The 25,268-nt window shown below is 40.0% G+C and overlaps 2 protein-coding genes and 1 long non-coding RNA gene across 5 annotated transcripts in view; 1 reads left to right on the top strand and 2 right to left on the bottom strand.

Moving 5' to 3' along the window:
- Positions 1-105: 105 nt before the first annotated feature.
- On the bottom strand, positions 106-20,700 carry ctdspl2b (CTD (carboxy-terminal domain, RNA polymerase II, polypeptide A) small phosphatase like 2b). Of its 2 annotated transcripts, none has more exons than XM_086025391.1 (13): positions 20,505-20,700; positions 18,140-18,330; positions 17,197-17,320; positions 16,937-17,086; positions 15,844-16,086; positions 15,623-15,719; positions 12,278-12,389; positions 12,092-12,178; positions 7,844-7,906; positions 7,676-7,755; positions 7,422-7,548; positions 6,328-6,423; positions 106-2,851 (listed from the first exon to the last, which is right to left on the bottom strand). In XM_086025391.1, the coding sequence occupies exons 2-13, from the start codon at positions 18,305-18,307 to the stop codon at positions 2,786-2,788; spliced, it is 1,413 nt and encodes a 470-aa protein (XP_085881517.1). In that variant the 5' UTR covers positions 18,308-18,330; positions 20,505-20,700; the 3' UTR covers positions 106-2,785. The 2 variants fall into 2 exon arrangements, with proteins under 2 accessions (XP_085881517.1, XP_085881516.1); XM_086025390.1 differs by lacking the exon at positions 106-2,851 and adding an exon at positions 2,875-3,259.
- On the top strand, positions 19,868-21,357 carry LOC147150419 (uncharacterized). The gene is made up of 2 exons (XR_015086098.1): positions 19,868-19,993; positions 20,675-21,357. It is a non-coding gene; the product is annotated as an uncharacterized LOC147150419 (long non-coding RNA).
- Positions 21,181-25,268, bottom strand: part of golm2 (golgi membrane protein 2) — a 16,641-nt gene continuing 12,553 nt past the window's right edge. The window contains exons 9-10 of one of the 2 annotated variants that reach the window (XM_086025392.1): positions 22,509-22,676; positions 21,181-21,769 (exon numbers count right to left, since the gene is read on the bottom strand). In XM_086025392.1, coding sequence (XP_085881518.1) covers positions 21,693-21,769; positions 22,509-22,676 — 245 coding nt within the window. In that variant the 3' untranslated portion in view covers positions 21,181-21,692. The remainder of the gene's footprint in view (positions 21,770-22,508; positions 22,677-25,268) is intronic. The other variant, XM_086025393.1, reaches the window with a different exon arrangement.

Here is a 25,268-nt window from a genome sequence, read left to right as displayed (position 1 = left end):
TTAGAGTATTTTAGGTTCATCCTGAAATTCCGCGTGAAAGCTCAAAATCTCACCCGCAACTTCCTCTCACACAGTCACTGGAAATAAAAACAAGCGCAAGGAGGAGGCTTTTAACTTTAAAACTTTGTTTCAGAAATTCAATGTAACTGTATATACACTTTACAATAGTACATTGCCTAGCGGCTAACAAAGATGTCTTAAAACATTTTAAATACATCTTCTGCACAAATAATTCTTACAAGTAAAATAGCATAACAGATATGAGATTCAGGGGTGTGGGGTTATAAAAAAAAAAAAAAAAAAAAGAAAACAATACAATTACTCTTCCGAAATACATAACTTTTAGCAGAAAAAGTGCCTTGATTAGAATTGAACTCAGGACTTCTGCCACAAAACAAACTGTATCCTCTACATGCTAAGTTTAACAGTTTAGTGACATTGTGCTAGACAGAGCTGGGCAGTCCGTCCCTGGGCCGGACCGGTCGGACCCTCCGGCCCGGCCGGATGCCCATTTTTGGGGCGGAACGGGGCGGGGGCCGACAATGTTTATGAATATGGCCGGGGGGGGGGGGGGGGTCGCGGCCGGAAAGGTACCCAGGTCAAGGGTGGAGGGTGGAGGGTCGCGGCCGGACGGGCAAAAAAGGGTCAAGTGCCCAGCTCTGGTGCTAAACTAAAACACTTTCAAGAAAAAAAAAAAAACAATCCTGTGAAGTTAATCATTAATACATTTTAAAAGTTGATATTACATGCCTTTTTAAAATCAAAGATACAAAATATGTTTCCTTATTTTAAGGATTTAAAAAAAAAAAAAAAAATCACGAGGCTGCATGTATTGTACCACACAGAGTGTACAATAAACTGGTAATGCACATAAAAAGGAGCTGGATAACACATCAAATGCTTCTCCCAGATCCTTCAGAAACCGCTGAAAGTCAAAGTCACAAGCATCACAATCTCTCAGTTAAGGCTTGCATACTAAAAGCAAAAACCATTGGTGGGAAATCTGGGCACCAGGGTGGGACCTCAAGATGCTTCTCCTTTTTCTTAAACATTGTTCAAACCTTCACTTCAATCTCCAATGCCTCCATCTATTTGTTCGAGATTTTGAGGAAGAATAAGCAAAGACACCTACAATTTCGCCCCACGCACAATTTACATTCAGTGTTCAGATGTGCACTCGACAGTACGAGTAAACCTCATCGTGCCCTGCACCAGTTGTTGTGTGACAAACAAGCTCAGTTGTAATTCCTGGAGCACAAGCAACATATGATGCAAAAGGCATTAAGGGGCAGGTGCCGAACAGATGGCGACCACCTCTGATAACTAAACGCCATCCTTCAACAGCAGGGTTGCTTGGCCGCAGCAAATCTAACACACTGGACACAAATTAATGCAGGTGCACAAACGTGCAGGAATGAGCGGTGCTCTGCAGAACTCTGCGGTCTGATTGTCTTTTTCTATTTAACCATTAGGAGGGAGAACACTGAAGACTGCTACAAGCAGAGAAATGATCATATGGCACGGTAAAAGCAACACAGACCAACACTGACGTTTGTGCCCCGTCACAAAATGCACTTTGATACAAACCCAAAACAAAATATTGCCCAGTTATCAGGAGACTATGGTAAGCAGTTGGATTCAGCCAACGCAGATTGCCGAGCGTAACTGTAGACGTTTGTTCCCGGTCTGACTTGCAAAAAGTTTCAGTAGAAACAATGCCCACGCACAAGCATACGGGGTGCTCTGTGAAGCTGACTGGGAGAAAATATGTTGCTGGTGCCAAATGTGGCTGGTTCGAGGTGGTGACCGGATGTCAGTCGACACTGGCCGCGCTACATTGTCATTATGCTATTGATAGCCATCAAATTACACTTTACAACCGAAAGACGCAGGGCTGGCATAAAGACAGAAGGCTAGATTACAAGTAAAGGACAATACTGATTGACAAATCAAATACTGTAACGTTGACACGTATCACTTCAAACATGAACGCCCTTAAACCTTACACTATATCAGATTTACATATGTCTTGTAACTACTATTTTAAAAGGGCAATGCTGTGTCCACAGTGAAGAGAAAACCTTTGATTAAGCCTCTGAGAACATACTTTGCTCACATTGTTAGATTTGAACAGTTGACTGAACATTTTCAAACCAATTTTCAAAAGATAAAACACCTGGAAACACTCATTTAAAACAAAAAGACATTGGTTTTCCAAAAACAAAAAGAACAATACAACCTTGATTCGCCAACAGCGGAATGCATCATATTGAAAGGCTACAAAGTTTGCCAAGCGCTAGCTTGCCGAGTTGATGTGAGGGTGGCAAAGAGTAAACACAAATGCGGATTGATTTTACAGGCCAGTCTTTCCTGTGCAGACTGGAGTGTCAACAGCTTCAGCACCAGGGATGGGTTTGGGTTCAACGCCTCAGGTTGGAGTTCTTTTTATCAGGCGGTGTTTGAGCCACTCAGCAAGCACCAAATCCTTGAAATAGTGTGGAGACAATAGCCCGCTCCGCAGTTGAAAAGTCCATCAAAAAGTGGACCGACTCAGACTTCTGTCTCTTTGCATCATGTGTACATTTAGAAAATTTCACCCAGTTCTTTAAAAACATTTTCTTCTGAACAGATTAGTGTTGCTTTTTTTTTTTTTTTTTTTTTTTTGGCAACAGGTTTCAAAAAGAACAAAAAAAAAAAATGAAGCAACGGTATTGTTTTAAGCGGCTTTTTACACACATGGTTTTCAGTCCTTCCTTGCAAGAAGCCCATCTGAGTTGAGTGGAGTTCAATCAGGTGGCAACATGTCATGAAGACGAAATCTCTCCCGAACATGCGGCCGCACATCCTCGTCCTGTTGAATAAGTAGCAACGTGGCTTAAGGCAGCAGAATAGACTCTGACAAAAACTCAAGTTTAAAGTGTACGGGACACGATTTTTCACAAATTTTAATACGTTGTATTAAACAATAAAATATCCATCTCGCAGTGAATGGTTTCACAAATTGATACACATTAACCGAGTATTTAATGGACTTAGTTACGCTTCTAAACACTTCCTGGTTCCGGCGCCTTCATGGCGAAAGCGTAGGCTGGTGCGTGCTCTGGAGCACACATGCCACATGTCTGACGGCTGTGGGAGACAGACATGCAGTGCTGACAGCCATGGATGAGACTCGGCAATGAGTACATGCCGGCTGGAGTGTCTGACTCCGGGGACTCTGTGAATGCAGAGATGGGACCGGAACAGAGCTGCCAAAAGCCTAATCACAACATACAAATGAAAGTACTTGACCAAATCATGACTAGTAAATTGCACAGATGTGTTATTATTATTTGTAGAATTATTTACAATAAAAAAAGTGAAATTGTATTTGTTTACATCAGTTTTAATTGTGGCAATTGTAATCAATTAGCGAAAATGGCCTCCTTATTTATGACACCATACAAGAATTGTACCTTGTTTCATATATACAGGGGGGTGCAAAAGTAGGTATACAATAGTATCACATTGGTGAACTTAGTTACATGATGAATGTATGTTTTCTGTTTTCTTTAACAGTAAGTATTGTACTGGATAGGTTTTTAGCTTTTTAATTTTTTTTTTTTTTTTTTTTTTTAGGACTGTATACCTACTTTTGACCCCCTTGTATATTTACACTAGATCTAGTACAATAATTTCAAGAGAAAGAAATGTCATTGGTAGAGATGTAACGATTCACTCAAGCCCCGATTCGATTTTCAGTTCCCGATTAGATATTTTTAAACTCGCTACCTTGCTTGTCTCTGTGCGCTAGTGTGGTTCTGCAGCCATCCACAAACGCAATATGCAATGATGTTTGGGGCAAGCGTGTCAAGTAGGGCTGCCACAAACTACTGTTATGCTAGTCCGCTAATCACTAACAGTAGTCGAGAATAGTCGACTAATCGGATCATATGTAAATCGCGCCTAATCGCACCAGGCTCTTACATAACATCGGTATCTTACAGCTAGAATTCTTTAAGGCACAGGTGTCAAACTCAAGGCCCAGGGTCAGATCCGGCCTGCGACATAGTTTTATGTTGACTTGACAAGTTTCTTTCAAATTGTCTTCACTTTTAACACTACATATGAGATATTGCAAACATTTGTTACCAATGAAAACGAGTTAAACAAACTGTTTACTGGCTTCTGATTTCAAAACTAGTTATCCATCAATTTATTGTGTGTATGAAATAAGATGATCATACAGTACTTTGGGTTCACAGCCATAACGGCCCTCCGAGGGACACCATAAGTATGATGTGGCCCGCACCAAAAATGATTTTGACACACCTGCTTTAAGGTATGCACAAAAGAATAAAGACAAAGATGAAAGTACAAACTTCAACTTGTATTAAACTTTGCAGTTTGTATCAACATTCCTGACATGTTTATAAATGATGAGTATTTGAAATTGAAGGCGATACTGTGGCCTTAATTTTTTTTTTTAACTGTAAATAAATGTTTAGCGCATTTTAAAATGGAACCCAAATCTATACACTGTGCTGAGTTGCACTAATACTATGAAACTACCTATAAATACTAAAAGAAATACTTGTAAACATATTTAACTTTTCTTGAGCACCAAGCCTTTTTTGAATGTAGAAGAGAGTGAAATCATACAAGTAAACTTAGGTAAAAGCACTGTGCTAAAATCAAACTAAACTAAACACTTGTGTTGGTTTTTATTTAACCCTGATCCGAAACATTTTGTTTTGCTTCTCTAATATGTTACAGCTCTAGCTATTATGAAATGCACTATATAAATACAATTGTATTGTATACCGGTAATGAGATCTACACATTCAAAATGTGATATGCACCCAGAATGGAGAAAAAAAAAAAAAAAAAAAAAAAAAAAAAAAAAAACTTTAAAGATTAGGAGGAACATGTTTTTTTTTTACCAATCTAAATTAGTATATTCTAACGACATAAGTATGTTATGTCTTTTATTGTTAAGTATGTTATGTCTTTTATTGTTAGGTGTTTCCATTAAGGGTTTGTGGAAAATATGTCAGGTGTTAATTTTAAGTGGTGGGATTTCCGAGTTCTTAAACGCAACATTCGGTAAGTGGTCACAAACGACCGTGAGGTAGCGCAAGTTGACATGCTTTCTTGCTATTTGACCGTGGGATCGCTGGTATACAAAAACTATGTTTTTGTTTTTAATAAACGTGAGTTTGTTGACTAATGACTCCCCGCGACCCTTGTGAGGATAAGCGGTATAGATATGGAGGGGTGGATGGATATTTTAATTACTTATTTATCAAAATATTATGATTTAACTGTTTAAATTATCCATGCATTTTAATAGCGTTAAGGATTTATCTTTATGTGAAATGATATTACAGGTCTTCCCAGCTCTGCACTACAAGTTATTCTGCCCGTTGGAAAGTCAATATGTAATGCAGGTTTATATGCAGCCTTAGAACGCCCTCCTGTGGTTGTTTGGTGTATTGTTTGCTGACCTTGGAAAGGTAAGGGATACAATATAATAATGTGTTAATAATTTCACACAAGTCGCTCCGGAGTATACGTCGCAGCCCCGGCCAAACTATGAGAAGAACAACGATTTATAGTCCGGAAAATACAATATACATTGGAAATGGCTCACTGGATAAAATTCCTTATTGGGACAGACACTGGCCAAGAATGAAATATTGACAAACTATAATCTGATGCATATAAAAACACAGTGACATTTCATACCATATCTACATTGTTATAATTTATGCAATATACAACACAGTATATCATTAAAAAAATACTCCTTGTGAATAAATAATAAAAATTCTACCACACAATCATAAGGACAAATGACACTCAATGAATAAAATATGTTAGAACATGGTAAATATAAGATAGCTGGCAGTATGACACAATCTGACTATAACCATGTCTACAAGAGCGATCAAATTACGAGGCACGTTTAGTGTGAGTTTTCTACATTAAACACAACTGTCCTTGGCTATTGTGTGCTGTGAGACTCCATTAAGTAACAATAAAAGTGGGGTGACCAATACTTACAGAGAACTTGTCAATGCTCTGAAGATGCCCCCTTTGGGCCAGTGACGTCACACACGCACACACTGGGTCAAACTGCTGGGGCGACCAATGGGTGTTACCAGCTCACGAAAATATTGAGTTTTCTGCATCTTTTTTGAGGCCTTTTCGTTGTTTTTTTAACCAAAGTAATCATTGGAATCTTATTTGTACTTGTACTCATTAAAATGTTAGTGTAACTTTTTTTTCAGGTCCCATACAATTTAAGCTTGCTGGTAGATTCAACAAGAAATGAAGACATCCTACCATCTCAACCAGCTTCTCAAGGAAGGGAACCAACTTCAGCAGCTCATTGTCATTCCTGTCCATGAACCAGCTCTCGATGGGAATTCCATTGGACAACTGTGAGGGTAGAAAAAAAAAAGTTTAAAATTTTCACTGTGATCGTGTCATGTGTAGAGAGAACAATGATCAACAGAACTCATTAAAACCAGTCACAGTGTGTCTGATTCTAGTCTGCCCTCCCCATGATGCCATCAAAATTGCAAATTGGTAAAAGAAGACATTTGCAGTCACCTTTAGTTCATAGGTGATGGTATTTTAAATCTATGCAAAATAAAGGCCATTGTACGGAGCGCCTCTGGTGCCAGGGTATGAGAAAAATTTTTTTTTGCTAATCTGTACCCACAGTTTACCAAACTGTACCCACGGTTTACCAATCCGCTTGCATTCCGCCACCCTATAATGACAATAGGGTGATTGCTTGTAGCGAGCGAAAAAGGTTGTGAATGAATTTGCCGCACGAAAAATGAACATTAACATGTTGGCTAAATGTAACCGTTCGCAGCTGCTAAAACTGCTTACACCATAGAACTCAAGCAATAGTATTTCCATTTGATATAAGGGGTTAAAAGTGAAAATAAACCATGCCATGACTGCTCTAAATGTGATTCACAAAGCATTGCACTACGCTCTAGAAACAATATACTTCCTAATTGAATTTACATTGACAGATATACAGCTGTGTGTACGACGGAACACAAGTGGTTTGCTAACCTGTGGGAACAGATTACTAAACTGTGGGAACAGATTAGCAAAAAAATATTTTTTTCTCATACCCTGGCACCAGAGGGGCTCCGTACCATTGTACCTGCTTATGATGGTTATTTTTTAGACAATGTCGGACAAATGTAGTAATATTTCACAAACTCAAACCATTAATTAGGGAATGCTGGAGTTCAACCAAACTAACAATTTGACAGCCAATCGTTGACCCAAAGGAGTCAGTGTCACCACATCATGTGACATCCTCAGTATGTTTGTTTGTTTTTAAACTACAATGAAAATAAAGCGCTTCAGATAATGGATGGATGCATATGGCCTATTATTTTTCTGGTCACCTGGTATGCAAAGGCTTGAGGTGAATTGTCAATGATGATGGTCTTTGACAGATCTCTGCCGAGAATATTGAGATCCTTGATGTAGTTTCCCTGGACACAGACACAATGCTCCCGGAACAACCTATGCCTACAGTTACAGTCAGGAATGACAGAAAAAGAGATACATTGACAAGGTTAGACAATAAATAATTCAGGAAGTGCAACGCCAAGCCATCACTGGTACGACAATCATGAATAACATTGAAACACCATACCTCACTAACTGCTTCTTCGGGTCCAAGATGTTGAGCAGTTTGTCCGCATACACCTTTTTAGATGCTGTAAAGAGGATGATCTAAAAAGGGGGTAGGGGGCAACAGACCATTATATCAAAGTCAATCAAGAAAGGACGAAATAAGTAATAATAGCCAGGCTATATTTACCTCATAGATTTGAGACATGCGTTCCAAAAATTCTCTAAAAAACGGTCTCAAGCGCACATATACCTGCAAAAGACATGAGAAATACTTTAAAGGGATGGTTGGGCCGGGATGGCCATGTTTTCACTAACAAATTCATTTTATATATTTTTTGATCAGGAAAATGAAAATAGGTGTCATTTTCTATTTTATCCATTCATTTTGGAGAAATTAGGTAATAAGTGACTCCATGAATAACGCTCCTTGATAATGAGGAGAATGGCCGCGCCCCCTACCGTTCTATCCTTGTTCGGTCGGAGTCACTGGAGGAACTGATTACAAACTCTTCATTGGAAATCATTGTACTTTCATTGCTTATAACGTCCAAAAACGGCGATCAATTTGCACCAAAATTTATGTAGACATCCCTACTAATGCCCACTTCAACATATCAAAAAGACTAATAACCTCTCCGTGGCTGATTTATATGAGAATGTGGAAATTTGGTGAGAAGAGCTACATAAATTTATGCTGGGACGAGCGCACACTGCTTCTTTGCTAAAAAAAAAAAAAAAAAAAAAAAAAAAAAAATTAAAATTAAATAAGATAAAATTAAAAAAATACACTGCTTCTTTGCTGATCACATTTAGGACGGGCGAGGCATTTAACACCAGTCAGGATATTTATAGAGACTGAAGTGGGACTAAGTGGATGTACACATTTATTTGGATGAGGAATGGCCACAGTTTTTCGACCGACAACGCGCCATCAAATGGAACGTAACAGCCGAAAGATGCGTTCCAATGCAGCCACACTCGGCTGTGGAGTCAGATGCGCACGTTCAAGACACCCCCGGTGTTCGATGAGATCTTACCTCACTCTGACACCGCTCCACTCTCGCGGCTGCAAGCGGTGTTGGACAACGCACGCGAGTGCTTGGAGGCAACCCCACGACATGAAGACGCAGGCTCATGATCACCTCCACACGCTGCGCGGACAGTAAGGAGCTAATGTTGTTTTGCTAACGCCTTTTGTTTTAATGGCCTGAAGCTAGTTGTTGCTATCATCTGTACCGTTATTCTACTGTTAGCCGGGGCGGCAAGGGGGCGTGGGTAAATAAAGACCCATGCTTGCCTCATTGCTTGCCCACTGCCAGTCGCCGTCTGCCTCGTATCAAGTTGACACAAGTTTAGCGTAGCTAAATGTTTGAAATACAAGCAGTTGGGGTTCGTGTGCGCATTCATGCTCTTGTACGCTTCAGCCTGTGTAAGTGGAGAAGCGATCGCCACGGTATTTTTGATTTTGTGGAGGTGATCATGATGAGATCACGTTTTATGTCAATAAATCCAAACTATTGTGCAGAAAACTAATGTCATTTTTACATGCAAACTTTTTTTTTTTATATAAGTGCCAATGTTAAGCTCATCCAAGTGTCCCTTTAAACCAGGGGTGTAAAAGTCAAATGGACGGAGGCCAAATAAAATATTTTGCGACAAGCCAAGGGCCGGACTGATAGAATATTCACTGAAATGTTTTAAAATGTCAAGATTGGATCCGGTCCTTCGCGCCTGCTGATGACACGCTTTATATTCCTGTAATATATTTCTTTGCCTCTATGTTTGTCACCCCCCTGGCTGTTGTGTTTTTATGTTCGGAGTTACTAAATAAAAAATAAAGTACATTACTGCTACTTTTGGGAGGCAGCTCTTACGTCACTTCCGCTTATGACCCGAGAAGAAGCTGCTGCCCGTCTTTTGAAACAAGATCAGTGCAACGTTTGCATTTCTCCTGCCAAACTGGAAACAATTTTCTGGTTGACTCGGGCTGCAAGATTGTATGAACTGTACATACTGTGAAGTAAAACGGAGAGGATCATATGATTGGTATGATGTCTCCAGCTGACTATTTTAGAGTGGCAAGGTATGAATGTAGGTGCTCCTGTCAGAAAACACATGCCTTTATTCCACTTGACACGTCTATTTATTGTGGTCTGCAACAACACAGACCAAAGAATAACCTAACATCATCCAATGCATATCCATTAGTTAACAATATGCCTAAACATTACAATTCACTGTATTAAGCAATTAAACAGCCAAACAATACACATTCACACGTTTCATCACTAGAATAGTTAGCATACTAGCCGAAATAACTAGCTAGTGTTCATCAACGTGACATCACTCACGAGAACATATCTAGGCTTTTATGTACTCACCTTTTAACATTTACACACAACAACAAACGTGGTGAAACACGGGAAATCTGCAACTACTGAGTTTGCTGGCACGAACAAACTACTAGCTGTGTCGAAGGAGGAAAAAGAAATGAAACCACATCTCTCGATATCAACACTTAGTGCTCGAGGAGCGTTCAATGCCTGCTCACAGTGTGGGACATCTCAGCACTATATCGAAACTCAATGAATTTATCAAATGCCAACAATTACTAATAATAAAACGTGAGATTTCTACATTAAGTATTTCTTAATAAAGCGTGCATTACTCCGAATAACTTTTAACCACAATCCGATTCTGAAAGCCACGAAAAGTGACGTGAAGTCTTCAGTCGGCACGTAGACGACGGAAGGACGATCCGCACAAAAGTAGCGGTAATGTTCGTCATAACAGCCAGGGGGTGGCAAACATAGATGCAAAGAAATATATTACAGAAATAGTGTAACGAATTGGGTTATCTCTGTTGTGGTCGAATTTGTGCCTTGCCAAGTTGTGTTGTTTCCAAGGTTAATGAATGCATCGCGCGTCTCGCTGGATGGGAGGGCATGCGAGCGAGGGTAGCGGAGGACGAAGAGGAGAGCGGTTGGTCTTTTTTGACTGAACGGTTGTCCTACTGTATTGGCGTCGGCTGCGGCCCACAGTAGCCGGTTGGACTAATAAAAACGTGATAATTAAACTAAGTCTGTGTTCTTGGAAGATGCTACAATATATTTTAGAGCGTGACATCATAGGCAGGCGCGAAGAACCCGATCACATCTGCTACCCACACCGGCTTGCTGCGGGCCGGATCTAATAATAAAGCAACATCATCCCAGGGGCCGTAGAAAACCTTGCGGGCCGGATGTGGCATGCGGGCCTTGACTTTGACACATATGCTTTAAACCGTCACATGCGCAACATTGTGACAACTGACTGCATCTTAAATCTTGTAGCTCAGGATTAAGCTGCAATTATATGCTTGGTTTGTATTTAGAAATACAGTATAGCCCTAAATATTGTCACTTTCCTAAAATGGTCTAAGGCTCAGTTCACACCGGAGGCAAATGCAACCCAGATTGGATTTTTTGCCCATATGCGATCTGAATTTTTCCGACACTCATAGCGTCTCTATTGCGATTTTTTCAAATCTGACCAGTGTGGCTTTCATGTGGTCCCAGGTTGGATACGCATTGGATTTTACGCAATGCAACTGCCGTTTGAATGGACAGGTCGCCTATAGCCAACGTATTAAAAGGTCATCAAAAGCCCGATCAGTGCTCTGTGTGGGCGGGGGTGACAGACTGCTTGGGGGAGTGATTGACAATAGCCCGTGAATCTGCAAAGTTATTTTGAGTAACAGTATTAACTTTATACTTGACTTTAAATTAATCACACTTGAAACATGAAACAATGTGGACATTTGGGGTAATCATAATTCAGCCACGTGTGACAATGATGTGATGTCACCTTTAGTACATCTCCATGAAATGAGAGAAAAGCCTCGCCTCAATCCCCCAAAATACTGTATTTCTACCTCCTCCTGAATCTCTCCTCTGTAGATATGAAACAATAAAAAGATGAGCATCTACAAACTGCATCACATCTCCTTCCGTAAACACTACGTTGTGAGCCATGTCGTCTCTTCTGCAGATGCGGGTCACTTTGGGGACGCAGTTGGCTCACACACCAACAAACTGAGCTTGAGTTCAATATGGAACGTGAACGCTTACACATAAAAATAAAATCTGATTCGACCCCCCCAAAAATATCTGAATCGACGATTAAGACCCGCAGTGTTAACGTACCTGAGCCATTTTTTTCAAAAAATAAGAAAACCTTTAAATATATGAATAATTTTGATTCAGGGGTACAACCGACTCATCTGTTTATCCTGGATATAATTGATTTTTTGGGGTCAAAATATGACTTAGGTCTTAGGCCGTTATTTTATGAAGGTGACAATATATTACTTCAATGACAAACAAGCAGGCTACCTAAGCTGTTTCTAAATATGGATTCATCCCCCCCTACAGGCCTGAATCGGGAAAACAGTTACCTGGTAGATGACATCTTGAAAGAGTACAGGGAAGGTAAGGGCTGCATCCTCCAGCTCATTTAAACTGCAATGAACCAGCGTTTCATCCTTTAAGATATCAAATTAAAAAAAAAACAGTGTATTATTATTTTTTCAAACGACATCAATACATTGTAGACTAATAAAATCTTGCAGCCTGTAACTGACCAGATCAAGGACCAGAGAGAATTCAGGTGTGCTACGAGTCTTCAACGGAAGGGCTGGTTTCCGAGTGAGCTGCTCTTCTGTTAGTGGAGGGACATGCTTGATGAAGAAATACCTAAAGAGAAAGATGTGAACCTTGGTTCAGTTGACCATACAAACTACTTCAACCACAGTAATTTAGTCCCACTGACTGCCAGATGAAGGTAATGCCGCCACCTAAAACAACTTACTCAAGTCAAATGAAGAAAAACTTTATGAGACCAACAAGTATACACAAATAATTTTTCTACATGGTGGATAAATACAGGAACAAACTTGACAAGGACTTGAACATTTAATATAAGCCCAAAAATGACAAAAGGCACTTATGTTTCCATCTGTGTCAACTGCATGTTAAATTGTGAAAGAATGAGCAATGAACTAAAATAAAGTGCATTTATTGAAAGATTTATTGAAAGATTTCGATTATGTAATCATGTTTTCTCAAATCGCGATTATACTGCAAATGTAATTAATCGTAGAGCCCGAGTATTTATCAAAATTTACAATATTTGACCCAGTCACCATCAACACCTCGAAATGGGCCATCGGAGGAACCCTTTAAGCAGAAGACATGTACACATAGATTCCACTTTTGAGTACTTTTCTGGTCACAAGCTAGTCCACCATATTTGATGTGGCAGTGCCCCCGTAAACTAATGCAGCTCAACTTCTTCACTCACCTTCAAAAAGGTGACAACCGACAAAGTGCACTAAGTTAATGCCTCTCATTCACCTAATTGCACACAGCTACATTTGGGAAACAGATTGCCACCAAAAACAATATATGTCACTTTTAAATCTGATGATTATACCCGTTTACTCCCACATTCAGCATAGTTCAGTATTTATCATCAGTCGGTGTGACATTCATACAGACGTTTGCAAAAAAACAACAACAAAAAAAACATGCATTCTTCAAAATAATTTAACTGTATATTTCATACCAAGTTACAGTTTATTTAGGGATGTAAATGTTCATTTAATTTTTTGAGGTAATGTACTATTTTTATGTTCAGTGAACAAAATATTTTTTTGATCATTCCACTGCCCCCCCAAGTAACTTGACACTTAAAGGTTATGACTTGAGGCTTACTTGCGACTTGCACATACTGTATGTGACTTACTCGCACCTCTGCCTATGGCATTCAAGAGGCTGCACTGCTGCATGAAAAAAAAAGGACAGCTCAAGCTCATCTGCAAATTGGCCTTGCGATGTAAGTGACACTGACTGTGAAAACGAAAGAGAGACTGAGAAGGAGGAGTTTGGGGGCTGTTGATTTCTGACTTGGAATTGGAGGGCTTTGGTGGGATTACTGTGCAGGAGGAATAAGATAAAGATAAGAACTGATTTATGGGAGACTACTGTGTAACAAGCTGCGTTGTTTGGGACAATAAGTGTTTACTTTTGTTTAAATGTTTATAAAATCCTTCTGTAAGACTTCTTTCTTTGCAAATATCCTATGTAATGTGGAGATGTGCCACTAACAAAGCATATTGGCCAATATATGCACATATTTGTTTTTATGGCTAAATGTAGCTGTTGCGTCTTATTTGTAGTCCGGTAACTACGTCATTTAATTTTTTTTTACTATTTGCATTATGTGGCTTTTACATTTTACTGATCGATCTGAGCATTCACACAAACTCCCTGAGCATCCCGTGGACCATAGTGAGCAACATCAAACATGCACATGGCAGCCAAACCAATATCATACATGAGCTCATAAATTATGTGTGCCAGGAAAAAAACAATAAAATAAAAAAAAATAAAAAACTATGTTAAAATATTAATACAAAATATATTAAAATACCATTAAATAGAGATTTGTAAAAAATACATTCAGCCCTAGTTTGTTATTTTTATTTCAACACACATCATTTTAAGTATAATTAAGTCTCAATACAATCTGTTTAAATATGGTCCCACGTTGTCCACTCAAACATGTCATTTAATAAAATACTAAAAAATTCTAGTCACCTCATTTAAGGGGCTCGTACATTACACCCATGTTTGGACTTTTTGAATGGAGTGGTCAGCGTGTTGCCTGCAGTGTCTCCTGAGTAGTCAGTGTGAATATATGTTTGTCAATGTATGCTTTAATCTACAGTATAGGAGAAGAAAAGAGTGTGCACCCTCGGTCGTGCGAATGAAACCAAAGGAAGTGAGAATGGCGTGGTGCCAAACTTGTCGATAAAACAGCGATGGAAATGAAGGCATGAGTGTGGAAACGCAATGTGTGTGCGTGGTGCGCGCCAGCGTCATCGTGTGCGTTGAGAGGGTGAGAGAAGTGTGAATTGCTCACGCGCGCAGCTTAGAGAACATTGATCACAAGTATCGGATGAGTTCTTTACATTTCCTTAATGAACAAGGCAATATCCTGTTATACAAGTGGCTTTGTTATCTATAGTAATAACTTTATTATAAAAGGAAATACTGTATCCAGGTTCCAAAATACCCCTAAATGGTACGATTTCACTTTTTTCATCTACTAGTGCGACTAGTAAATTTGCAGATTTTTAAAAATTAAATAGCATTCATGTAGGCTATTTTTTTTAACAACCTATTATGTATTTTTGATTTTAAAATGGCATGTCAGCTGTACTTTTAAAAGGCAATCATGAATATTTTCCTTTTTCGAAAAAATGTTTTACTTCAATATTTTTTTATGCTAACAAACCTCTGCTACACCCTTGAGCCCATTTATCAGTAATATAGTGAAAATCCACTGGATGTGAATATTTATTTTGCAAATCGATTCACAGTGTGCACCTCTAAATTTTCGAACTTAGGCCACCTAAAATTTCAGGTTAGGTACCAAAGTGCTCCAAGTAAACAAACTTAGTCTGAAGCCCTGGATGTGCAAATACAGTATGTTGGAGGACAACAGTTGTCAGGACATAAGCTTGCAACAGAGGTGTCTGCAGACTAAAAGAAATTGCAACTACTGGTTGGAGAGCTGGCTTCTTGACAAAGGTCAAGGCGCCCTTGCTGAAGAGCAACTGAAGCTCCCCACTCCCCCATAACTGCCGGTCCCACCACACCTTCACTCTTGACATCTGTTTGCAAACCTGCACATTTTGTCTGGTCCTGGTGTGACATGCAACTGACAATATAGAGCAGAGTGTAAACTAGATTTGCCTTCAGGTATTATACTGTAAGTATAAAGTATAAAATTGTTCCCTGAAACACTGCACAGTTTTTGCAGAAACTGAACCAACTTAAAAACCGATGGTTTGTATTGACAACCTGTTCAGAGACCTCTGGAGGTCCATGAACACATGTTGAGGACTTTAACTTTCACTCACGGGTCAAAGACTTCCCAGTCTTCTTCATACGATGCTTCTGGTGGTACTGCAGTAGGAGGAGTGTTCATGTAGGCCAAGTCTGGACTGGAGCCCGGAGCTGCGACCAGAGCAAAAGTCATACATAATTTCATTTAATAACTCTGGATCTCTCTCTCCGCGTAATACTAATCCTAACAATTAATTGTATTTTTAAATGCACTTTACATTGCTGCGTGACCTACCAGTGAGGGGTGGAAGATCAGCATCAGTCTCTCCCTGTTCTGCTGTGTGGTACCCAGCAGGGATGTGAGGAGGTCGCAGAGGTGGCAGCTGGGATACACTTGAGTAGAAGTTAGTGGTGGTACATTGTTCCTGTGTAGATGTGGCTGTGCTGGTGGGCGTTTCCACTGTTTGTTCAATTTCCAACTGCTTGACTATTTCCTCTGCTTCCAACGCCTGGTCTGGAGAGTCGGATCCCGATGAGGCTATGTAGGTGGAGGGAAAGCATTTTAATGACCAGATAACGGTACACTCGGGTGTATTAATCCGTTTCGGTATGGCATTTTCGGTCCGGTCCACTTGCGTTCGGTTCGGTCCACTAATTAGCGCAAGCTTACGCACGGACGCTGACTGTTTGCATGCGAGAGACGAGAGTGGCGGCACAAAAGAGAGAGCCAGAGCTCGAAGGTGCCCACGTACACTGCGGTCTCCTGTTTGGGAACATTCTGGCTTTCCTGTCCCCCATCGCCGATGGGGAAAGGTGCGTGGATAAGACCGAAAGTTGTGTGCCGACATTGCTACATGAAATCGGCGGCTATGTTGCGGCTAGCACGTCTAACATGCGTCTAACGGCATCGTCCGACTGTGAATGTTTCTTAGACGAGGAAGCAAGCAGTCTTTTAAGCACAAAACGTCAAACTTAATAGCGAGAGTTATCATATTGTAGCGTCTTCCATGAACACGTCGTCAGACGTAGTTTAATTACACGTTTTTATTAATCCAAGTACAACTGCTCGCGCTCTTCTTTCTCCGCTGCTCCACTCGCTTGCCGTACGATGCACTCATGAACCTCGGAAACATCACAACTCGGCAACACACAAATCCGACCACAACACAGATTCTTTACAATATGCTGTTCAACATTCAAAGATTTTAATGCCTAAAAAGTGTATACAATTTCATAAAGACTTTTTAAAGTTACTGTATTTTTTTCATTATAAAATATGTGGTGATGTGGTGGCTAACTACATTCAAATGTGGCCAGGAGTTTTTAAACAGTTTAGCTACATTGGCTGAAAGGTTTCATGACCCAGTGCCAACCCTGTAAAGGCCTACCATTTTTAGCTGGGGAGAAGAAGTTGAAAACAGGAGAGAAGATTGTCCCAAGAAGAGTTGTCCTGGGAGGGCTTGTGGGCACTTCTGCAGCAGTCGTCTCCTCCAGACTGCCATTGGGTTTCTCCTTACTCCTGTCATGATTGGTCACCACTGCAAAACAATTGGTATGATTCAGACAACATTTAATGAAGTCCAATTAGTTGTAGTAAAAAAATAAAGAAAGAATATAGTAGAGTACAAGTTTTCTTGGTGCAACTCACATCCGTTGACAGAGCCTTTTCTGCCAACCCTAAGGGCAGTGTTTGTGTCTGGAGTTGAGCTGATCAGGTTATTGTCCACATCACAGTGGAGACGGGCCTTCTTGGATGGGCTCTCCTGCTGCACCTTAACACATCAAGAAAGTTAGATGTCACGTGTGTATTAGTAGGAAACAGAAAAGAGAAAATGCACCATCGATTAGAAATATTCTCCATCTGGATCACATGCAGCTCTTCTTCATTTATCAAAGTCTGTTTTCATGAAGGACTACAAAAACCAGAGAATAATTAGTATTGAGTGACTGAAATCAGAGGATTGGGGCAATTTGAAGTTAAACTGTCTCGAAACCACAGCTGTCTAAATGCTGTCCTCGAGGGCCACTAACTCACCTGATTCAAATGATCAGGATCGTCACCAGGCTCCTGTAGTTTGTTGATGGGCTGATCAATTGAATCAGGTGTGTTGGAGGAGAGAGACATCTCAAACATGCACGATAGTGGCCCTTGAGGACCGGCGTTTGACACATGGGCTCTGAACAATTACTCCATTGTTAAAATAGTTGTTGATTAATGAAATAATCGATTAGTTGTGAATTAATTTTGACACCTCTATAACAATGAACAGACCATCTTAAATGTACCATCTTAAATGTAGTGGTTGCTTTGTGCAAGACTAGTTGTTACTTGACTACCTTCAGTCGCACAGCAAGTGTTTGAAGGGCCACCTAAAATTAAAACTGATTTATCTATGATGAGCTTCTGCAATCTGTCTTATGTTTTGAGAAAAACTCTACCAAGAGATGCTGTTTGACCCATGAAAATGAATGCTTCATAAGAGTTTTACAAAGGAATAAGATTATCAAACATCATTAAAATTGAATATAAGAGTGAAAGGAGAGGATGAGAAGATTAACACCTTTTCATCATGAACGTATATGCAAGTTACCTTAACAGTATTTCCTCTGATGAACTTTTTGATAGTTGAGAACAAGCCCCTCCCACCACTGGTAGGAGTGTCCTCTTCTACTTCTGAATGCCTTCTCTTGGTCCGAGATGGGCGGGTGGCCAGACTGGGGATCGGCTGCTGAGACGCCTTACGCATTCTCAGCCTCATCCTTTTCCCAGTCACATGTAAATCTGTCCCAGAAATAAAATCACGTCATAAGTAAAACAGTAAATGGGAAAGAACAGTGAAGAGAGAGAATTTGCAAAACTGAACAATAAAATTGAATCAAGATTTTCTGTTTTACCCATTGCAGATACTTTTGGTTTCATGATTTATGTAGTATGGTGGCCTTAAGCGTACTTTATTTTAATATGCTTTGAAACAGAGCTAACAAACTTCTTTTCAATGTTCCTGCTATTCTATTACATTAAATAACAGCATAAGCAAACAGTACTTTTAAACGTAGGTAAACACTTCTTTGACATTTAAAATAAGCAAGACTAGGGGGGGCGTATCTGTGTATACTTTTGTCGGACTGGTTCGCCTTGCTGCAAACATCTGGATGTATTCAACATCCCATTTCACTTACATCACGGCAGCCGCAGCTGGCTAAACTTTCAGTGGTACACTAAAAACACACAACACGAGAGCTTCCACTGTACACATTCATAAGGATTTAGTAGGGATTGAAAAGTGATTTTAATTTAAACATAGTACTGTGCATTGAATTTGCAATTTCGGACGAAACTGGGAGACACACTTCTTGCTCACCAAAATTTTCCCTCTAATTTTATAGGCTCGTGCACGTGGAAAACACAAATTGGAAGGAAAGCCCAGTCTCTTGTGCTTGCATAACAGCAGCAGACTGAAAATATGTCTGGAGAGGACTGTTTCAGCTTTACATTTCTATAAATGGCAAACACTGACTAACAATGAATCGGTCTGCCTATTCCTGTGATCAGTGACAAATTTTTATTTGAAAAAAAAAAAAAAAACTTGTTACAAGCAATGTATAAAGTTATTAGACATGACCTGTGAAACCTGGCCCAACCATACTCATTCTTCAATACTTTTTGTTTGTGTATGCAAAAGCTGTTTGCGTGGTTGAGTTTGCAAAATGAACTACATCTACCAAAGATCGATACACTGCGTAAATATGAATACTATTAAGCCTGCAGCAATCAATCACGGATATTCTGACGCGCAAGCATCATGCACATACATAGCTGTGGCTGGGGGCGAGCAAGCGAGCGGGAAATAGGAAAATGCATGCTTCAAACAGAGCTTGCTAACAAACGTTAGCCACAGCAACGCAGAGTGAGACGTACGGCCATATACATCTACTCCAATCCGGCATGTATAACGTGTATCTAAAATGTATGCAGACAAGCAAACAAATCCCCACCGATAGTCCCTTTTCACTCGAATTCCGTTTGTGCAGCAAATCTCAGCTACCTGACAAAACGACAGTTAACAGCATGTCAGGTACATTTAGCGTCAAAAGCTTTATGCGGGTTCGCGTTCTTGAGCGCAACATGTTCCTCTTCTCTCAAGCATAGACCAACTTAGCAACGTTTACATATTGGACGAAGTGGTGACTTCCAAACAAGTCCCGAAGAAAAACAAGCACACGTTAACCCGTCAACTGCGCTAGCAAATCAATGCGGCATTACGAGTTCCAGGAAATAAACATTCCAGGAAATAAACTTTGTCACTCAAACATTCAGCAGTCAGTGACGTGAGACAACAGTTGATATGCTTCTTTTGTCAACTGCCAAGGCGTTTAATTTGCAAGTGTGACAATTGTGGCTGAGGCTGTCAAACACCTAAACTCGTTGCTCGCGGTGACACCAGGTAAATTATCGCTGATATTGCACGGTTTCGACAAACATAACAATGACCGCATGTTATTTTATTTGGCAATTCAGGTAAATATAAGCAGTGCTATTTTAGTGACCTAAAAATATGAATGGTGAATATGTCTGGCTAATAAACCAGCGAAGTTGAGTCGTAGAGTGCATCTGCCCGCTTTCCACGCAGCAAGTTACAAGACACAGCTGCGGGTCGCGACAACTATTCGCCTTTACATTCTATGAATGATATTTTATGCACTTGTGGGTGACGCCAGTGACGTTGGAATTTTGTCACGCTAGCCAGGAATGAGCTGTTTCCATGGAAGGCCCAAGTTAGCTTCCCCGAGCTATGTTGCTTAGCTTAGCACAATTAGCGTAGAGCCAGCTTAGCTTCCTTGGGGAAAAAATGCTTCAGGCTAGCAGATGTGCACAGGCAGGAAAGGAAAATACTTCGCTTGTCGTCAGCCAACATTACAAAAACCACGAGGGCAAATATGCAGAAGAGTACTTACTTAACGGCGTTGCTCGGTTGTTGGAAATACCCGCTCACGACCAAAATGCCATCACAATGGAGCCAGTGACCGTTTTCGTGTTGTGAGGCTAAAATTTTCTTATCTACTAGATGGGCTTCTCTGAAATGACACACCGTTGTTAACAGGCGCCATTTCCCGCCTCTGCTCAGGCTCTGCGAGGTAAATACCCGTATGGACACAGACACGCCCCCTTACCTCTCAAGCACCAGCCAGCGAGCCAGCCTGCAGTGGAGCCAGGAGGAGAGCTTCTTGCATCATCAAGGTTGATCAAACGGATGGCTTTTTTTTTTGTTTTTGTTTTTTAATTTAAACTGTAAAATCAACTCATAAGCATGCTTTGACTAAAACATTGCCCAAGTTAAATTACACAAAACAAAAGTACATGTATAGTAAAAATAGTATCAATTAAGATGCATTGCAATAATCGTTAAACTAAATGTGAAAAGACACATTAACAGAGATGTGCACGTGATGCATTGCACTGATCGTTGAACTAAACGTGAAAAGGAACATGAACAGAGATGTGCACTTGATGGCATGGCCTTGTACTTAGGGACACTAATGGCATAGCTCCAATTGTACAAATATGATTTGTTTACATCACCAAGAGTCTAAGAAGCATGAATAATATCATCTAGAAGAGAATGAGGGCCACTTGTGTGTTCACAAAAAAATGATTTAATAGACTGTAAGCAAAGTCCTTGGCATTTTAAACGCTTTATCACCACTGTAAACCGAAAACAGAAATGTCATCCTTGCAAGCATCTAAAAACTGGTTGAGTCCAAATTAATCTCTTTTAGAAACATCTTCGCACGGCAAAAACAATAAAAATTCCAAAGTTGATGTGTCATCTATGCTATTTAAGACTACTCAGCTATGAACTGAGGCACCCGGTCCTACAGCAAAATAGTCATCAATGTATAGACCACTTACTGTGTATTGGCCTAGCCTAACTCCATTACCAATTTACGCATCAACTGATTATATACTCTTTGTTTTGGCTTGTATTGTTCAGTAACATTATTCAAATTTCAGTAGTACCGGCAATCTGCTTGTAGAGGTGATCCATGACACTAAGGATGCAAGCTGTGAATTCTGTATCATTCTGATGTCCAAATAAGAAAGTCAGGATGTTTGGATGACATTTTACTGTACAAAGTTCACACTCAGAGAATGTCGATGGCTTGATGTCGCTTTCCATAATCCACAGCCCGATCCCCCTGAATGTCTCGGTCATCATCATCTGGAAAAAAAGGGAAAAAGAAATTAGAAATGTTTGAAGTAGGTATTAATGTATACAAGAACACACCAATGCTGTCATTATATTAGATTTCATATTGGAAGAAAGTTAAGCACTGTCAAATCAGTAAGCATGTAAAGTACACAAAATTGATCAAAATTAAACATGACCATGGGTAATGGCTCAAATTTGGTTACATTCAAACAAAACAGAGGCAACACAAATTATAAATGGCACGGAAAAAAAAAAAAAAAAAGAGAATGGGTGTGAATTTCAATGTTTCAAGGAGAACACGTCCAAATCGTCAAACACGAGTAAACTATTTTTATCTAGATGTGGGTCAGCTCAGACAGGTGTGATTGCTAAAAATGAAGCACAGGCAGTAGATGGCGAGTGAATCACATTCGCCGAACCCCGAGTTCCTTGGTCTGGTTTCCTCAGCCAAAGAGAAAATGTTGTTTCGATCAGTACTGTGCCTTTTTTTGTACTCAATCTGGACGGCTTAAATTGCAGTTCTTCATTTCTTCCAAGAATACGATGTTACGCACGTCTGTTTGATGATGGATTCAAGGACCAAACTCATGGCAATGTGAGCTACTCTAAGCACAAACTGCTGGGGGAAATGCTAGAGGGAGGGTTGGCAGCAGAAGAGGAATGGAGTGAGGGGGCATGGGGGGGGGGTCAAGTGAGGAATGGTGAATACACATCTGGACAAGCAGTCCAGTCCCCCTGCCTGGCTCACCTTGAACGTCTTCCTCACCACCATCACCATCCTCTTCCTCATTGTAGGCCAGCTCAGCCTGCTTGTCGGCTTCATACTCACCCACATTGCCATCGTCCCCATTATAGTCCGCTAGCTTAGAGCCATGTTGCGGATCTACTGGGGACTCGATCTCGTCAAAGAACCGGCCTGCAGGAGGCAGAGAAGGGGGGCCTCATCAGGAAGGGAGAGAAATGAAGGCAAACGAAGGGACAGAAGGAGTGGTTGAAATACTGTATAGTATATTCTTGAAGGGTTCAGGGATAAGCGTAAAGGGGGGGGGGAAAGAATGGATACATAGTGCCTGATCAAAGGAGTGTTACTGAGCATTATTACAGTAACTTTTTTTTGTCTAACTTGAGATCTGCTTGTTTAATATAGCCCAACGTTATGCGTTTACTGTCTAATGTGTGTACTTGTTTTTGTTTTGTTTGATCTAAACACTGACGACCGCTGTAGAACAGAATGCTGCTCTGAAAAATGGGGTGCAATTCTGATGACAGATGCGTTCAATGATTTGAAAGTGTATTAGTCCAGATTCTTCATACAAGTCTAAAAGGTGCTGAATTAACTCAGACATGGTTTTATTTAAAGTATATACTGGTAGACATCTCACTAGAACTGTATATTGTTCTACTTGCATCTTGTGACTGATAAGTAATGCAGAACCAAAGGCTTCAATGGAGCTTTTCTCCCTTAGTGTTGGGAAAAATACCACAATTACAGATGATAATAGTGATACTAACTATATGTGATATTATAAAATGTGATCATGTACCGCAGCATGTTTTTGTTCTGGATAGTGGGGATTTAAAAAGTCTCACATGGCAGCAATGATGTTTTTACATCCAAGCCATAAACGACCCTCATTAGCTGTTTGAACAGGTGAGGGTAAAACTCGGGAAGTCGCAAGACGGGCAATATTTGGAACTACTCGTGCCAATACGCCGCCTCACAATTTTCTGGTGGATCTTGAGAAAATGGATGCAACTAGAGAGGTCGATGAAGAAGAATGGTGAGGAACACTGATGATGAGAGGTGAATACAGGGTTGAAAGCAGGATACTGAAGACAGGCAGAAGAAAACACTAGTACAAAACGGGAAAGAGGCGGAAACTGGTTGCAGAGCAGAAGCCAGGCAGCAGTAAAGGATCTTCTGGGATGTGCCACGTGTCCCCTCTTCAAAACCTGTGCCCCCAGGCTGATCCTTAAGGCTGAAGGGCTGGGCAGCAGGGCTAATAATCCTCACTTGGACTTTGAATCCATGAATCCATCATGATGATGGATAATGAAATGGTTTCCTTTCTTTCTTAGGATTTATAGTTGTGCTCCTAAGTTGACATAACAAGGGGAATGTCAATTTAGGAGCACAACTGTATGTCCAACTACATACTATGTAACCGAATTGGAAATAACCCACAAGTTCTGAACTGGAGTACTATAAATTGCTTAATGTCGTGATTAAACAAGTGATTTATTAAAGTAACTAGCATTATTAGCAATACTTGAGGCCCTCAAAAGTGTCCAGAAAAATCTGTCAACATAATCTTGTACACACAAGTCATGTATAGTACTAGTTCAAGATGGAGTGCAATATATCCCGACTAGGGCTGCACAATATATCGAAAAAATATGGATATTGCAATAATGGCCTATGCAATATGCATATCGCAAAGACAGGCAATCATTTTCTTATGGAACAATATGTTTTTATCTGAATTTGACCAGTCAAATGTGTTTCATAATCCTCTCATTCCAAAACATCGCTCGCCCTTGAATGTGCTGTGTTTGTAGCGCATGGAAATTGTACAGTTGATGGTGTAGCGAGCGGTTTAGATATATATACGTCACTTCCGGTGGCTCGAGCCACGATTCCTCGAGCTTCCATGGGGTTCTGAAACACTCCGAATGAGTAAATAAAACAAAAAACACAAATCCGACCACAACACAGATAACCCAATTCGTTAAAATATGCTGTTGAACATTCAAAGATTTGAATGCCTAAAAAGTTTAAATAATTTTATAAAGACTTTAAAGTTACTGTATTTCATTATAAAAAGTTTTAATACAGTTAGCAATAATTGTATCTGTTATTGTATGTATTTTTTTCATCACAAAAAGTGTGGATGTACTGTAATGGCAGCTTGTCTTTAACTTGAATACTTAGATTGTGTCATAAGCTGTTGCTGCTGAGTGTTTAAAGATTTCAGTGTCTTAATAATTTACCAAATTAAGCGACCTTTATTGTTAGTGTATCTTTTATTCTGGTGTAATTTCTTGGAATGTGACCCGAATGGTTCGCTTTTATTTTTTTTTCTAAAAAAAAAATGTAACATTTACTTGTCATCTTTTCAAAATAAACATATTAAAAAAAAAAAAGATTTGTTTTTTTTGTACCGAAAATATACCGAACAGAAGTTTCCATGGAAACCGAACCGAAATGGGATTTAGCGTACCGTTACACCCCTAATATATAGTCATCATCCATATCACGTTTTTCCAATATCGTGCAGCACTAGTTCCGACAACAATGGGCAACTTTGTATTTGCACCACTGATAGACATTGGGCATCAGCAGACTGCAAATCTAACAATAGCTGTGCCACCATCCAATAATCACGTTGTACTTAATTTTATCTTCCTTCATTTATTTCATTCATTTATAAAAGAAAAAACAATATCATATTAATACAAATGTTCTCCGATCTAGAATGAAATGGAGCAGAGAGAGGACAAGTCTTGC

Source organism: Filicampus tigris, chromosome 3 (genome assembly GCF_054856515.1).
Source record: "Filicampus tigris isolate MCC_2025a chromosome 3, RoL_Ftig_1.0, whole genome shotgun sequence".
NCBI classification, from domain to species: domain Eukaryota; kingdom Metazoa; phylum Chordata; class Actinopteri; order Syngnathiformes; family Syngnathidae; genus Filicampus; species Filicampus tigris.
The sequence above is the reverse complement of the archived record's forward strand: the minus strand, read 5'-3'. Positions and strand labels throughout refer to the sequence as shown.

Coding starts and splice junctions, on each gene's coding strand:
- ctdspl2b (XM_086025390.1), bottom strand. CDS start 18,307: ATGAGGCTGAGAATGCGTAAGGCGTCTCAGCAGCCGATCCCCAGTCTG. Junction 17,087..17,196: donor AAAAGGCTCTGTCAACGGAT/GTGAGTTGCACC, acceptor ATTGTTTTGCAG/TGGTGACCAATCATGACAGG. Junction 7,549..7,675: donor CCGAAGAAGCAGTTAGTGAG/GTATGGTGTTTC, acceptor CTGTAACTGTAG/GCATAGGTTGTTCCGGGAGC.